General features: G+C 50.5%; 1 protein-coding gene across 1 annotated transcript; it reads right to left on the bottom strand.

Moving 5' to 3' along the window:
* Positions 1–1,621: 1,621 nt before the first annotated feature.
* On the bottom strand, positions 1,622–14,605 carry CMPK2 (cytidine/uridine monophosphate kinase 2). Its single transcript, XM_019452900.2, has 5 exons — positions 13,886–14,605; positions 12,111–12,225; positions 10,977–11,178; positions 4,662–4,895; positions 1,622–3,207 (listed from the first exon to the last, which is right to left on the bottom strand). Exons 1-5 carry the CDS (start codon positions 14,543–14,545, stop codon positions 3,090–3,092), a joined length of 1,329 nt encoding a protein of 442 aa, XP_019308445.2. The 5' UTR covers positions 14,546–14,605; the 3' UTR covers positions 1,622–3,089.
* Positions 14,606–17,261: the final 2,656 nt, after the last annotated feature.

Below are 17,261 nucleotides of genomic sequence, written 5' to 3'. Positions count from 1 at the left end.
CTGATGTATTTAACGGATACATATTATACATAAACATACATTATGCAAATACATACGTATGCCCCAATTGCTTGAAGTGTGTTATGCGGAGACGATATAACATTTGTATGTGCCTCATCGACTATTTCCTTGGTACACATTGCAAGAAGATCCCAGGGCCTAAGCACTTTGAAGATGCTACACAGTTCGGGCCCCTGGCTGGCTCTGTCAGTAGAGCACGCAGCTCTTGAGGTCAGGGCCGTGGGTTCGAGTCCCATGTTGGGTGCAGAGATTGCTTAAGAAAAATAAAATCTTTTTTTTTTTTTAAACCTTTTTTTTTTTAATGTTTATTTACTTTTGACACAGAGAGAGACAGAGCATGAGCAGGGGAGGGGCAGAGAGAGAGGGAGACACAGAATCCGAAGCAGGCTCCAGGCTCTGAGCTGTCAGCACAGAGCCCGATGCGGGGCTCGAACCCACGAACCGTGAGATCATGACCTGAGCCGAAGTGGGTTGTTCAACCGACTGAGCCACCCAGGTGCCCCAAGAAAAATAAAATCTTTAAAAGAAAAATATGCTACACATTGCTCCTAGAAGACAGAGAGGTCACAGAGAGAGGGGGCAGCAAAAAAAATAAAAATAAAAACAAAACACTCTGGAAAACAAAAAAGAGTTCAGGACGTGCCACTGAGAGAGGCAGGCTGTGGACGAGGAGGAATCTGAGGTACCATAGTGCCCTGGGTCTGCCTGACGGCCCTTCCCTAAGTAGATGCCCTTTATGCCCTTTACGCATTCATCCCTCGTCCACATCTGTTTTCAGGAATGAAGGCAGCCTCCGTTCAAGCCTCCTGTTGTTGCCTCTGCACCTCCACAGTGTCACCCTTGTCCCTCGGTCCCAGGAAGGCTCACTGTCACCGCCGAATACCAGACAGCGTGAAGGGTCAGCAGAGGAAGCGACGCTCCATACGCCCCTCTGCTCACAGGTTCCTGGAAGACCTATACGTGCCCAGTTGGCCACTCTAGCTGCAAGGAAGCCTTGGGAATGTACTCATAATTCTTGGCAGCCATGTGTCAAGTCAAAAATTCTATTACTGGGGAAGAAAGGGAGAATAAATACTTGGGACAACCAAAGGTCTATCACAAGACCAGAAGCGAAACCCAACTTGTCACGAAATCGAGCCAAGCGAATGATTCCTTGTCATCGAGTTTCTGGGTAGGAGATGCCGTCTTGTCTCATGCTCATAAATCACACACCTATCGGTGCATGAAAGAACCCAAGTGTACAAAGAACGATTTCTTCTTCTTAATATCTGCAATGAAGAAAAGATTCTACTTTCCTGAAACAGTGTTTACAAGAAAGTGAACACACCCCCCTTCCTCTGAAATCACTTTGACCAGAGATCCCACTTGGCCCACGAGTTCACACCTCCCCACTTTGCTGACCAAAAATTCCAGGAAGCCACACTGGAGGGACGCCTCAGAAAAACCAACATATATGGGGGACACCACCATAAACTGGACAATCCCAACAACTTTACTCATTTGCGAGGTACAGAAGGCAGGCATTAAATGTTTGTTTTTCTAGACTGCCAACACAAGCTTTTCAAAATGTTCAGACTAAATAATACCAAGGACACAGATATCACGTCTTACAGAAACCTAATGCTATTTATTAGCTTTAAAAAATATTTTCAACAGAAACCAATTACATAGTTATATATGCAAATATATTATATAAAAATTACCTGGAATTCTTTTGAAAGACAGTATGATACAGTTATTAATATGAAATTTATTATAATTCAAGTCCCCACATAACCGGATAAGGGCTTGTCTAAGACTTAAATGTCTTGGCAAGAAGACATTCCCCCCAAAACAAGTTGCAAGCTTCATCTATCTTAGAACCAGAGGGATTTTAGGTAATCACCTGGTTCAGCCAACTCCTTAATACAAATAAAGGATGATTATCACTTTTCAGATCAAGTTACATGGGCTATTGATGTTCAGCGACTCACCCAAGGCCACATAGCTATTAAATTTCCTCTTTCCTCAGCCATTTCTTTTTCCTAAGCAAACAGATCTCAAAGCTGATTTCATATGTAATCATAAGACATTCAAGTGCGAGATAATTTACTAAGAAACCCCATTCCAGGATCCACTTTGCTTATTTAGCAAGATAAATTAAATCTGTGTAATGAAAATACACAACAAGCACTGCCTTTAGCTTCTTGGCTTTGATTTTAATTAGTAAAGCATAGCCCCTCCACCGAGCAGAAACATGATGTAAATATCAACATAAATATATTGCTGCATTGGCTAAGTTTTAATGCATCTAGTTTAGTCCAAAACACTCATTATATCCAAACCCGTGTTTTCAGAGGAAAGGAAAGGAACATAAATAAACAGAACATAATCCAAAGTGGGTTGGTATATTTGTATTGAGAGCATCTGGGTTGGCAGTCTCTATATTTGACTCTGACCACGAGGGGATCGTCTCAGGGGTTGTGAGACACAAATCAGATGTCTTCTTTGTAAATGTCGCCTACCCACAAGGCGACCCTGTGGGCGTTGTCCTCAGACAGCCAGGACATGTGGACCCTTTCTTCAGGAGCATTTAGCTCTAGGATCAGGGCTGAGCCCCCCCAATGATGGAGTGAGGCCATATAGGGAAGGAGGTAACTATGTCACATCAGGGTCTTATCAGTGACCCAGGAGGAGGTATGGGAGGGGCCGGAGGGGCTTCCGCCAATTTGGAAGATCTTCCTGGTTATTTCTGTATACCTCATGCTTTCTGGATAAGACAAAACTTGGAGGGATTTGGTAGGAACGTAGCTGAAAACGCGTTCCAGGAAAACGTTTGTTACACTTGAAGAAAGCAATCACTGATCTCTGGCTGGAACGTTGACGGGCTCAACCTTGATGCGTCCTTTGGTCAGAAGGGAGTATAACGGTGTAGGTAAAATCGAAATGGTCTGGTCTTCGGCTTTCTAGCACACGCCATGGTTATGCAACAGAAATCTGGGAACACCATGTACCCCGCCGTGGGCCTAGATGTATCAAACAACATCCAATCTGCCAAAATGCAGAATTACATTTTGGAGTAATTACAATTAGCTAAAATTATTTTGGATTATGCCTAAAACCGTCTGGAGGACTTTCTCTCTCGAGGGACTAGCATCGACCACGTGGCAGGCGGGGTTCTCCATCCGCTGATAGGACACTTCTACCCTGGGGACAGGCAGAAACGAAAAGAGTTGGCTTATTTTTTAACAAGGCTCAACACACAAATGCCATTTCCCCACCAGGATGCACACAGCCAGGGCCCCATCTGATTCATCTCGCCGTTGCCCTCGGCCGCTAGCTTTGTCCGCAGGAGACGTGTGACACGTTTTGGTTAATAAATAACAAATTCAGAGTAATGTTTAGTAGCTAGCCTTTACGGCTACCTGTTTTCTATACAGGCATCAGCGTCCTGCGTGATCCTCCTGTTTTCATACTCAGGGTGACCTGAGGAAGGGAACCGTGTCACCCCCATTTCTGCAGAGAAAGTAGCAGATTCCAAGAGGTGAACTAATTGGGCACACAGGAAATCGCTCCACAGTCTGTGCCCTGAGGGATTTCAGACAAGCCAGAGGCCCTCGGCACGGACACTGTCTTCACCGACGCGTCTCTGAAAAATTCACCAGGTTGTTCCAGAGCTCCTTCGGGCGTTAGCTAGCCTTGACGCGTAGGAATGACGGAGGCCGGTGGCGTTCGGGAAGCGTGACAGTGTGTGGTTGTCACACGTGCTGTTTACTACTCACTAGCTCAGTGAACTCATCAAACTGCTTTCCCCTCCGCCTCGGTTTTCTCACCTGTAAAACGAGGGCTGAAATAATGCCTTCCCGGTGATGTGTCACGAGGCCTAATTGAATTAATACGAGTAAACTGCCTGACACGGTTTCTTTGCGCACAGCCGAGTTGTTATTTAACTATTTAGAACAGGGTTGTGTTAGGACAGCGGTGCTATGATTGTTTATTTCTATAAACTACTCCGTTTTGGCTTTTCAAACCAGTCTTACGGAACGGATTCAACCTCGGCTCTAAGACAGTGAGGCTCTGGTCCAGGGTCTCCAGCTACCGTCCCACAGCTTTCTCGTGAAAACAAAAGCGCTGCCTTCAAAATCGAAAAAGATCTTGATTTTAATCCCAGGTTTACTACACAGTAGCTATGCAAATCCAGACAAGTCGCTTCATCCTTGGAGCCTCAGTTTTGTAAACCGTAAAATACGGCTGACGTCGCCCTCGTGCGCATCAGAGAGCGTCCGGACCCAGATGCCTGACACACGGGAAGCACCTTCTAAGGAAAAGTCACAGTGAGGTCATGGGACAGCACTCTGTGCCCATTCTACTAGGACTGGGGAACCAGGACCCAGAAATGTGTATTGCGTTCCCCGGGTTCACACTGTTCCTGGCACAGCCAGGACTGGAAGGAAGCCCCGATGCCCTGTGGCCGTGCGTCACCAATGCTGCGGCCGTGTGGGAACTGCACCGTCAGAAGGAGCTGAGCTACCCTGGGGGACGCTGCCTCTCGGGTTCGAACAACGAGAACAACGTCACTTCCTCCACATTCCTAAAGCCGGCGCCCATCCTGGCTCTCCGCCACGGCCAGGAACCCCTGCCGTTCACATCGGGACACCTACTTTTGACGAAACGTGCCGTCGGCCTCCAGTTCAGCTTCCTCTCTGGTCCGCTCCACGCCCCGGCCCTCAATTCTCTGCATCCTCTTCTTGGGGCTCACTGTGAGCAGCAGGACCAGGTCGGGTCTGAGCAGGTCCCTGGGCCACTGGTATATAGGGTGATGGGCCGGGGGCAGGTACTGGAGCCCCCCGGTCACCTCGGTGGCAATGGCGTAGGTGGCCGTGCTGTGCCAGTACCTGGGAAGGAGAGGACGAGTGAGATCTCCATCTGTAGAGGCCGAGGTCAAGGTGCACCTGAAAATCTGCCGCGCGAGAGGCTGAAGCCAGCACGGCTCTGCTCAAGTTTCCCCTGCATTGCAATCTGTTCAATAAATAAAACTCAATCTGGGGGCGCCTGGGCGGCTCAGTCGGTTGAGCAGCCGACTTCGGCTCAGGTCATGATCTCGCGGTCCGTGAGTTCGAGCCCCGCATCGGGCTCCGTGCTGACAGCTTGGAGCCTGGAGCCCGTTTCAGATTCTGTGTCTCCTCCTCTCTCTGCCCCTCCCCGACTTGTGCTCTCTATCAAAAATAAATAAATGTTAAAAAAAAAAAAAAAGAACATCTATTCCAAAACGCCCAATGGCTTTCCACTGCCTGCCGGAAACGTCCAGCCTCATGAAGACACAGTTACGGTGTGTGTCCAGGCGCACGGCTCCACGCGGGCCTGCCTTCACACTTTCCTCCAGCGGGAGTGAGGCTCTCAGTCAGCAAAGCTCCTATACTCTGCCTGCACAGTCCCACTCAGATGGAGCCCCACGGAGAGCTCGCTGTTTTCTCCTCTGGGCTCCCAATGCCCCTCACGCCCGACTCTATGGAAGAACTTCTCACGGTAAAGAAAAGCAAGTTGTTTATAGGCATGACCTCTTCGGGCTCCTCCGTTAGAAAATTTCTTGTTTAGTCACTCCTGCCTTCCAAAACCTGAAACCAGCGTGTGGCACACAGTAGGTACACAATAAATGTTCTCTGGGTGTGCATATGACTAAATTGGAATCATTTCATTAATTGGCATAGCTTATTATAATCTTGACCTGCCCATGTCATATTCCAATTTTAAGAGGCTACAAAACTCCAAATTCAATATCAAAGGACTCTCATCACAGATACTTATGAAACAGTTACAAACATTCCAGTGTGGAGAAGGACCCATGGCCCCATCCTTGTCTGTATTTTCAACTTACTAACTTTAATGTTTTAAAATCCTAAATTCTTGGGGCGCCTGGGTGGCTCAGTCGGTTGAGCGCCGACTTCGGCTCAGGTCACGATCTCGCAGTCCGTGAGTTCGAGCCCCGCATCGGGCTCTGTGCTGACAGCTCAGAGCCCAGAGCCTGTTTCAATTCTGTGTCTCCCTCTCTCTGACCCTCCCCCATTCATGCTCTGTCTCTCTCTGTCTCAAAAATAAATAAACGTTAAAAAAAAAAATTTTTTTTTTAAATAAAATCCTAAATTCTTAATCATTGGAGACTTGAACTACTTTTCCCAGTGAAAAGGACAGACTGGTATCTACCAAACGAATTCACAGTGTTATCTGAGCTGTGTGTTAATCTACCTTCTGCCACCTACTTCCTCTGCGCACACAGGTAACTCATTTAAGCCAATGTAGTCTCAATTTCCTCATCGGGAAAATGAAAAGCATGCAAAACCCCGTTTCTCTTCCACAGTTGCCGCAAACATAGACCGTATCTGTGTATCACACTGTCATTATAAGAAAACACACACACAAAAAATAAATAAATAAAATTAAATTAAAAAGAAAACACCAAATGTTGGGCGCCTGAGTGGCTCAGTCGGTTAAGCGTCCGACTTGGGCTCAGGTCATATCTCGCAGTTCGTGAGTTCGAGCCCCTTGTCGGGCTCTGTGCTGACAGCTCAGAGCCTGGAGCCTGTTTCGGATTCTGTGTCTCCCTCTCTCTCTGCCCCTCCCCTGCTCGCACTCTGTCTCTGTCTCTCAGAATAAACGTTAAAAACAATTTTTTTTAAAAGAAAATCCCTAATGTTTAGCGGACACTGCTTATAACTAAAGCTGCATTTTCAAATGATGGTAATACAGACAGTACTGAAAAGGAGACACAAACAAAAATTAATTTGGGAGGTGAGCAATTCTCACACCATCCATCCTTCGAAGCCCTCATCCACCTCCAGAAGCGGCCACTGTATCGGCCAGCTCCTTGAGTCCTGCCCGGAAGCATTTCTCTGTGCCGCGTCCCTGAGTCACCATTTCCAAACGTGTGCTTTCACCTTCTGTCTCAGATGCATCTTGTCTCCCAAGCCGAATAAATCCACGAAGGGTCCAGGTTTTCTGTTTCTTGGCAGCCAGACTACAATTTATTCTGCTTTTTTGCACATGTTCCGTGTTCACTGAATTAAATACTCAGCTATGAATACCGAGGCTGATATCATCTTAATTTTAAAAGCCTTCCTTTTGTAGAAAAACCATCAGCAAGAACAGACTTTTAAAGGTAATGAGGGTGATTAAGTTGCCAACCTTAACCACAGTCACCATCAAAAACTACTCTGTCTCCCTCGTTTTTTTCAGCTAGATGAGGGTATAGTCTAAAATGGATTTCATTAAAATCTTTACACATGAACAAAGCCCACCCAGACAACAAATAACTGCTCTTTTCTTCCCGTTTGACAAGGTGATACAGTATCTCTTTAAAGAGCAAAATTGCCGACGATTCCCAGACACAAAGAAGGAAAATCAAGGTAAAAATGGAAGCCCGGTTTTCTATAGCTAGAGCTCTCTCACTGACAACGCCGTGGCTCATTTCAAATAATCACACCCTCTGGCCATCAATTTCAGACTCTCCGCTAGTTAGTATTTTCCATTCTGCCTTCAGGGAAACCACATGGGTTCAAATCAGATGCAATTTGTCCACACGTTATACGCAGCTTCTATAATAACGCTTTGTATCTTCATAGCGATTTGCTATTTCGAAGCACTTCTCCCTGTATCAACTCAATGGCTATTCATCACCAGTCCTAACAGTAGGCGGGGAAGCGAGGAGGGCTCTCTCCCCTTTAACGGATTAGGAAGCTGGGAGCGGAGGGGATCGGCATCCACCTACACACAGAAGCCAGTGCAGCTTCAGGACTTGGGACATCGGAGGAAACAATGTGCCTCATCAAGTCGCATCATATGAGGAGAAGTTCAGGCTTTCTCACTGAAAAAGGACACTGCATGAAAACAAAAAAAATCTCAAATATGGCAGATTCACTTATTAATAACGGGGCAAAAACATCCCCCAAAGAAGTCCCACAAAGGAATGCAGTTTCTCACCCTTCTTGCCAACCCTCAACCTCTTGAAATAACCACCTTGCCATCCCCGAAGTTAAAACTACCTCCCGGCATGGTCGCTCCGACGAGAGTACCCGGCTTCTAACTCATTTTCACTGTTTTCCTCTCGCCCGGCAACCCACCACCTCAGGCTTTATCTCCTGCACACGCTCAGAACCACCTTTCCGTGGGGTGTTGCAGAGCTACAGAAAAGCCTGTACAGAAAAGTACAGGGGAAGGTATTTCAAGAAAGGGGTAGAAGTTTCCAGATGTGGCAAACCAGCTTGAACAAGGGGAAAGCCTAGCATAAAAGGCTGGCGATGCTAAGTGTTGACCAGGATGCGAGTCAAAGGGAATTCTCAAACACTGCTGGTGGGGGGTGGGGGTGGCTGTGAGTTGTTTCAACCACTTCAAAAAACTTTCTGGAATATTTGCTGAAGTCGAACACATGTGAACCCCCACGCCCCTGCAGCTCCAGTCATGGGCATCTCTGCACCAGAACTGCAGATATACAGGCACCAGAGTTACGTAAAAAATGTCCACAGCAAGGGGCATCTGGGTGGCTCTGTCGGTTAGGCGGTCGGCTCTTGATCTCGGCTCAGGCCACGATCTCGTAGTTCGGGGGTTCGAGCCCTGTGTTGAGCTCTGCACTGACAGTGTGCAGAGCCTGGTTGGGATCCTCGCTCCCCCTCTGGCTCTCTCTGCCCCTCCCCCATGCACACACACTCTCTCCCTCTCTCAAAATAAAAAAAATAGTAATAAAATAAAACAAAAACGTTAAAACGTGTTCATAGCAGCAAGGGGAGTATCATACGCGGCATGAAGGCCGTCAGACGCAAAGAGCAGTAATGCACACCTGCGTGGACAAGCAGTTCAAAAACAGAAGGAACAAGTCTACGGTGATGGAGGTCAGGGCAGCAGTTACCACGGTGGGGGGGGTGGGGGGGGGGGAGGGAGGCAGGAGGGGAGAACGGACGGTGACCGGATGGGAGAAGGAGGTGGCTTTATGGGGGATGGTGAGGTCGTTAAGTCCGGACACGGGTGCGGGCTATACTTGGGTGTGTTCCCTACTTGAAATTCCTTGAGATTTACAGTTATGATTCCTGCTTTTTCCTGAACTCTTGTCATACTTCAATACGGTTGCTTATCTTTCCAAAAATAAGCAAAATTGCAGAAACGGCAACAAACATTCACGTAATGCGAAGCAATAACACAAATGCAGCTCATGACCTTTTGTACTTTTTATCGACCGTAGCGTTTTTTCCCTAGCCCTCTCCTGAATTTGCTCAATAACCTTCCATCCCTCCGTACTCTACAGTTTGTCTTAATTTGCATGTATTCTACTCAACGCCCGTCTGCAACTCGATTTTTTCAGATTACGGTTTTGTAATTTCTGCACAGGGATACACTGCACTGGTCTATGTGGCTGAATGGGGCCCCATTTTACAAATACGCTGGCATTTATGCACCCTTTCTCTTACTGATGGGCTTTGGTTTTTCACATTTTTCAGTATCTGAACACAGCTGAAGGCATCTCGGTTTCTTCAGGCGGTGAAGCGGTCTCCACTCTGCTGTGTCTCCACAAACCGCTCTCCTAGCCCTCCACCCCCACCAGCACCCTGGAGGGCGTCAATCCATGCACGTGAGCGCCAGCTCTGAGCTCTGGGCATTAGGGCATTTTAACTGGTTCTCAGCAACCTGATGAGAGCAAGCTGCGATCTCATCGCGACTGTAATTTCCATACCACCAAGTCCCGGTGATTTAAAGCCTAGGATAACTTGCTTTCACCCATTTGTGTGGTATGTTGAGCTATTTCTTACGCATGGAATTGGAAACACACAAATCAGTTTACATCACTTCATTATCTGAAACCTTCCAACGGCTCCCCTCGGCGCTCAGAATAAAACCCACACTCTCTCCGCCTACGGGCCCTTCTCCTCTATCCTCTGCCTCTCTCTCTCTCTCTGCTCATTCACCCAGAAAGCAGCCCCCGGTCCACTATGTGCTCATTACACTGGCCTGTTTCTAGTCCTGGATTATGTCAACTTCTTTCTGTCTGTAGGCTTTGCTCTTACTTACTCTGCTGTCCATAACGCTGTTCCTCCACAGTTTTCATTTCCACCTCTTCTGGGGCGTTCAGAGCTCAGATCAATGTTACCCCCTTATACAGGCCTTCCTCAGCCATACCCACTTTGCTTTACCCTCTTCGGGGTATTTATCACTCTCTGATAGCATCACAGCTGTTTATGCACTTGACCATCAACTTCTCCTGCAACAGTATGTCTGCTCCACGCAAGCAGGGCATCGCCTCGCTCACGGACCGCCGAATCCCCTAAATTGAGAGCGATCTTTGGCACATAGGAGATGCCCAATCAGTGTTTTACAAATAAGCCGGTGAACAAATGAACCACTGAAAGCATCAATTTCTAAAAGCACAGCCTTTGGCCAATATCCTCATACACCATTTCTAGCTTAGTCACTTGGCAGGTCACTTAACCTTTTTTTTTTTTTTAATGTTTATTTTTGAGAGAAAGAGAGAGAGAGAGAGGAGAGACAGAGCATGAGCAGGGGAGGGGCAGAGAGGGGGGAGACACAGAATCTGAAGCAGGCTCCAGGCTCCGAGCCATCAGCACAGAGCCTGATGTGGGGCTCGAGCTCACAAGCCGTGAGATCACAGCCTGAGCCGAAGTTGGACTCTCAACCCCTGAGTTCCCTAGGCACCCCGACCTTTCGAAGACCTATGTTTCTCATCAGTAAATTGGGAATAACATATAGTATCCACTAACCATGCATAATTGTTCCAGATATCGAACAATGGTATGCATGCTCTTAGCGAAATGCCAGCCTGTGACGTAGGTGATTAATAAAGCATAGGCATTCTTCCTATTCTTATCATCACGCGGTTTGACTTAACATACACAGTTGAATACATGCATGCGTAGGTACACACACACACTTACACGTTGGGGAACAAAATGCCAAATTCATAGGATCTTCATACCTACCTGTCTATAATCACAGGAGATTTTGTAGATTCTTTGGCTATTTCAGAAGCCACAATATAATTGCCCAAAGAATAAAAAGCTCTCCTAATGATAGTTGGCTCATCATCAAAGATTTTCCTCCACTGGCTGATGCAAGCAGGTGGCGACTTTAAGAGGACAGCCCCGAGTGTGTCTGAAACTGACTGGGTCACAGTGGTTTTACCTGCGGGCCAGATACAAACACAGGGCTTCGTTACCATGGCCACGGTATCACTCCCAAACTGCTCAGATGAACTCAGACAGAGCAAAGACACTCTTTCCACCCGTAAACCAGCGTAGCTCATTACCTACCAAGATTATTTAAAATAAAAAAAAAATAAAAAAAAAAGATGCAGACCTTCAGGAACCTGGGTTTGCTCAGTGTGGTATCAGAACACTTGAAAGATATCACAAAGCAATGATAAACTCTGGCAGAGACCTCCTGGCCCTGGGATAACCTCCTTGCTCCTTCACACTCTCTGCACCCGGGGAGCCCCGCCTCACGCTGAACCACGTGACTTCAGCCCAGGCTCCACCTTGTCCTTGGCTGTTCTCCCGCCGCCTTTACAGCCTTACTACTCCTACTTTTGTGTTTTGGGCCAAGTGTGGGTATGTCCGTTGTACTCTGAGATCTCTGCCAGCTCCAACGCTTCTGCCCCCCACCTTCCTAGTACTTCCCAAGGGTCCTCGGAATGGCCTGTGCTTCCCAAATGCCCCCAGGCTGGCTCAAGTCCCTTCTCTTCGGCCCACGCTGTTTCTTCCGCCCGGAGGACCGCTTCTGTCTTCCTCACCTGACCTGCTCTGATCTGCACTGAAAACAGCCCTACGGGAGCCACCCCAACCACGCTCCGTCCCCCACGCGGAGGCTGCCTTAAGTGCCTTCTCGTGGTCGCCAGAGCACCTGAGGCTCAGCCCCTCCACCCCTCCCCTGGCTTCCCACTCAAGGCCTTATTCACCTTTGCATCGCACGCCTGCCCGGCTCTGTGTGTGGCACACACCAGACACTGCCGTGAAGCTTACGAGCTGAACTCTGTATAAAGTTGTACTTGTGAAGCCCTGTCTATTCCCACGAGAGATCAATGTCTCTCCTTGCCTGTAACTGAAAGGTAATATTACCTGTGGCATCCAGTCCTTCAAAAGCAATGACCGGGAACTTCCCTTTGTGGACTTGTTCCGGCAACTGGTCAACCAGGTCCAGCACTGCTTGGGCCTCAGGAATGAAGGGTATACACTGTAAAACAATGCGTGTGCAGCCGTAGTGAGGCAACGGGGCTTTTGCAATATCTGATTGCTGAGAACAAGATTGCCCAACGCTAATAAGACATAAGTCGTGTTTCACACCACACCAAAATCATGCTGTTTTGAACCTGAGAGGGGCTGGGGTGCCTGGGTGGCTCGGTCAGTTAAGTGTCTGACTTCGGCTCAGGTGATGATCTTACCACTCCTGGAATATGGGTTCGAGCCCTGCATCGGGCTCTGTGTTGACAGCTCAGAGCCTGGAGCCTGCTTTGGATTCTGTGCCTCCCTCTCTCTGCCCTGCCCCGGATCGTGCTCTGTCTCTCTCTGTCTCTCTCTCTGTCTCTCTCTCAAAAATAAACATGTAAAAAGAAAAGCAATTTTGAACCTGAGAGGGGCTGAGTCCCTCCATTTTATACTGAATAGCTCTGGCTCAAAAAGGCGACAGCGGCTGAGATCCCTCAGCCTTACAGGCCAGCTACCCCAGAGGAAGGAGAGGGAAGGTCACAACTGGGGGGGGGGGCGGGGCACAGGCCCCGCTTGGCACAGTATGTGGGATGTGGGAAACCAGCTAGGACTGTAGCTCCCGGAAGCAGTCAGCCGGTCCCCTCCTGCCGCCGCTACGAGGGGAGAAGACAGCCTTGCACTGCGGTCACCAGGGAGCAGCACAGGAGGTGCTGGGCATTCAAAGTTCTCGCCTCTGCTCTCCCGCTCTATAGCGAGGACCACATGTTTGTTTATGTACACGCTTAATCTCCTAAATGCTTCTCCAGGATTAACATGGCCAGCCTTCACAGTAACCCTGCGAGGGTGGCAGCATTATTATTCCCAACTACAGACTAAGGAAACTGAGGCAAGGAGGGTTTAAGAAACTGAAAGTGACACAGGTAACAAATGCCGGAGTTTGGATTTAAACCCAGGAGACTGGTCCTGCCCTCTTCACCACTCCTTAACACTATCCCAAAAGCTTGCAGAAGGCACTGAATAAACTCCATTGCGCAGCCTCAGCAAGTCGAGTCTGGACACCCCAGGCCCTGCCCAGGCTGCCCCTGGGAAAAGATTCTCAGTGCCCCTTCCCGGAGCACCTGCTGTGTCCCAGATGTTTCCTTGTCCTAAGCACCTCAAGGGGAGTGTTTCACAGAGGAGACAGGAAAAACAGGGGGCTTGTGCCGCTTGCATGGGCAGCCGGTAAGCAGGTGGCCACAGATTCAGTACGCGTTTCTCAAACCCCAAACCCTGGCCCTTTTCTCCCCAAAACTCATGCCCCGGCCTCCCAACAGTGTGACGGCTTCCCAGATGGCATGACCCTCCCGGCACCCAGCGGCCTCTTTCCTCCTCCCGCAGCGCCTTCCCCGCGCATTCAGGGCAGGAACTCGAGCGCGGCCTCGGGACATCCATCACTTGCCGCCTCGGAGGGAAAGTTCCAGGCGGCTGAGGATCCAGAAAAGAGCCGCAACGTCTAAACCGGAGGCCGGCACTCAGGTTCACGGCCCCATCTGCCCAGGGACGTCAATCAGTTCCCCGCGGCAACAGCGCCCGGGCTGGATAGACCGGCCCCCCCACCCCCACCCCCACCCGAGAACCCACTCCTCCTTGTCTGGGGGGGGGCTGGGGGGGGTTCCACCCCGAGTGCGAGGAAGGGGCAGGCCTCTTACCGCCTCCAGAACGGCGCGGGCGGCCTCCCGGTGCGGGAAGACCCCGGAGCTGGGCAGGTCAGGCACCACCGGGTGCAGGGCGGGCTCCGGGGCGGCCAGGACGCGCTCGCGGGGGCCCACCTGCCGCCACTCCGCCCCGTCCCGCAGCTCCCACAGGCTCTGCCACACCTGCTGGTGCGCGTCGCCCACGAACTCGCCCAGGCGCGGGCCCCCCGGGGCGTCGCCGAGCAGCGAGAAGAGCGCGCGCCGGGTGTCGGGGCTGTCGCCGGGGTCGCGGAGCAGGAAGCCGCGCTGCACGCCGCCCGCGCCGCCGCCGGGGCCGTAGCACAGCAGCCGGCGCAGCTGGCACCGCCGCAGGGGGTCGCGGCGCAGCTGGTGCAGCAGGCGCTGGAGCAGCCGGGCCGCCCGCACCCGGGCCGCGCAGCCGCCGCCCGGCGCCTCGGGCACGCACAGCGAGTAGCTGCGGCCGGGCGGGCCCAGGAGCGCGGCCACGCGGGGGTCGAGGCGCGCGCCCGGGGCGTCCCCGCCGACGGCGAAGTGGGCCAGGCCGCAGCCCGGCAGCTCCAGCGCGAAGCGGCGCGGCGGCGCCATGGCCAGAGCGCGGGCGCCGCGGAGACGCGCGAGCGGCAGCGGGGCGCGCGGGCCGAGGGCGGAGGCCATGCCCCGTCCGGTCCCGCCCCCGCCGCTCCCGGGGCGCCCCCGCCACCGGGGAATCGAAAGCGAAGTGACCGGCGGGCGGGGCGCGGGGGAGGGGGTGGGGGAGGGGTGGGGCGGCCGCGGCCTCGGCCTCGGCCTCCTCCGCCCTCTCGCGGGTCGCACCCGGAACGGCGGCGGCGGGGAGGGGACGGCCGCGGGTGGCGCGCACGCCCCGCCCCCCCCCTCCCCGGCTTGCACCCCGAGGGTGCCCGGGGCCCGGCGCTGGGGGCGGGGAGGGGGCGGGGGCCCCAGGCCCTGCACTGCCGATGCCTCCGCTGTTGTTTACGTCCCGGGTGGGGTGTGTGTGCGCGCGAGCGCGTTAGAGAGGGAGAGAGAGATCGGGACTCTCCGCTGCTCCCCACCCTCACTGGCCCTTCAGTGCAGACCCCTTACCCACAGGCCGCTGGCTCAACCTCAACCCTCCCGCTGGCCGGCTCTTTGGCCCTCACTCCCACCCGAGTCCTAGCAGCTGCTCCGACTGCCCAAACGGGGAGCGCTTCTCCCTCTTCTGGGACTTACCCTCTCCTTTTGCTGACTCTCAAACCCGGGTGTCTCCCGATGTGCGCGCGGGCCAAACCCAAGGCCCGCATTCGGGTCCCAGTCGGTGGCGGGAGCAGCTGTATCAGCCAGAAGTCCGCCGTCGACGGTATCGCTTTCCTGGTGCAGCAGCTTTCACACGCCTGTCTGGACGTATCGTTGTGTGCTCACTGCTTAGCTGAGGATATCTTGGACGATGATGGTCAGGCCGACTGAAAACCAAAATCCTATGGGGAAGAGTCAAAAATTCACAACTGAGCTAAAGGTGGAAAACGTTAGCTGAACGGAGAGCAAATAAACTTTACGATTTAAGCAATTTGGATTCAGCGCGGGTGCATGTGTAATCCCGAAGGGAATACAACTTGTCGACAAGCAGGAACTTTTAGACCTGAGGTTGAACTATGGGTTAATAGACCAGGGGCAGTTCAGCTCTTCGAGAACAGGATCACTCTTACTCTCTGTGAGCAATCTGACTTTGGGCACTTAGCGCGCAGAGGTGTTTTCACGTGTATAATCAGCACATGGGAGACAGAAGAAGAAAACACCCATATTGCGACCTCCCATGAGCCTCTCTTGGCCCTTTTTGCGCGCCCCTTCCCCACTGCCTCTGTCCTTTCTTTGTTTTCCTCTCCGTTTCACCTACCTCCCCCCACCAAGAAGACAGTGAAATTAAAGACCTTGCACCCCCCGTGCTCAGTCAACGTTCATATCTGTTGACAATTGAATATAGAATATTTTCACTCATAAAGGGAAAAAAAATATGTCAGATTTTTGAGTTCCAGTTTCAAATTCCTGTACAGAGAATCTGATGGTCCCAACTTAAGTGGATGTTTCGATGGAACAAACTACCCTTGTGGGTGGAGAGCAGAGAAGCTGGGAGCTGGAAAGATCCTTCAGTGAAGTCTTTCAGTGAATGGATAACACAGCTTCATTCATTTAAAAAAGTCGTATTTTTCGGGGTGCCTGGGTGGCTCAGTCAGTTAAGCCTCCAACTTTGGCCCAGGTCATGATCTCGCAGTCCGTGAGTTGGAGCCCCACGTCGGGCTCTGTGCTGACAGCCCGGAGCCTGGAGCCTGCTTCGGGGTCTGTGTCTCCCTCTCTCTGCCCCTCCCCCATTCATGCTCTGTCTCTCTCTGTGTCTCTCTGTCTCTCTCTCTCCCTCTCTCTCTGTCAAAAATAAATAAACATTTAGAAAAAAAATTTTTTTAAGTCATAGTTTTCAACACTTGGAGTATTAAATGGGAAAACTAAAGCTATCCTGGCCACTCTGTTCATGGGCGGGGTGGGGAGCAGAAAGGAAGAATTAATAAATATAAATGCAATAAGTAATAACTAATAAATGAAAACACTAATATTTATTTTGGAAAGGAGATTGGTTTTGGAAAACCTGCTGAAGTAGATATACTTCTAGGTCGACTATTCAAATGGAGAAAAAGAAAGAAAATGCAACCAGCACGATAGGTATCCAAGAAAGGAAAAAGCCACAGATTGTGAAGGCCTCCAAAAACAGAGAAGATTACATACAATTCTACATCAATACGTCTGAATGTCACAAAATAAACGGTGAAGTTGGAAAATAAGAATTGACAAAATAGATCCGGGAAGGAGTGATGATTCTATAATCTAAACCCTGGGAAAGAAGGTAATGAAGGACCCCAAAGTAGACGCATTTAGTAAGTAACTGCTTTATTAAGGAACAGGTAAACCCTCTAGTCCATAAGCCTTCTATTTCTCTTTTATAAAGTTCTTTTGGATGCATTTGTGAGCTTCCAATCTGAAAAATATTCTATCGTATTGCGGAGTTGATTTTCTCACTAATAGAGTTTATGTGCCATCCCATGAAGAAAGAGTCAACACAGCTCACTCAGAGCATCTCTCCAGGGGAGACCGGAGCCACGATCGATCCTGGCCAAACCCTAGAAACGTGCCCTTCAAAAGGTTCTTTCTACGGATCATTGATGATTCTGTGTCTATACCGGAGCAATGCCACATCGGCCTGTCAGCACTGTTCTGCACACGCCAAGGTTGGTGATGGGCACCTCATTCACCGTTGGGTTTCTTAGATTTGGTGACCATGGCCAGTCACAGCTGAATGCACCTACACGTCTAGCTCTCCACATAAACCCAGACTCTGAGACTCAAG

Source organism: Panthera pardus, unplaced genomic scaffold (assembly GCF_024362965.1).
Source record: "Panthera pardus isolate Hobbes unplaced genomic scaffold, ASM2436296v1 HiC_scaffold_26, whole genome shotgun sequence".
NCBI lineage: Eukaryota > Metazoa > Chordata > Mammalia > Carnivora > Felidae > Panthera > Panthera pardus.
The sequence above is the reverse complement of the archived record's forward strand: the minus strand, read 5'-3'. Positions and strand labels throughout refer to the sequence as shown.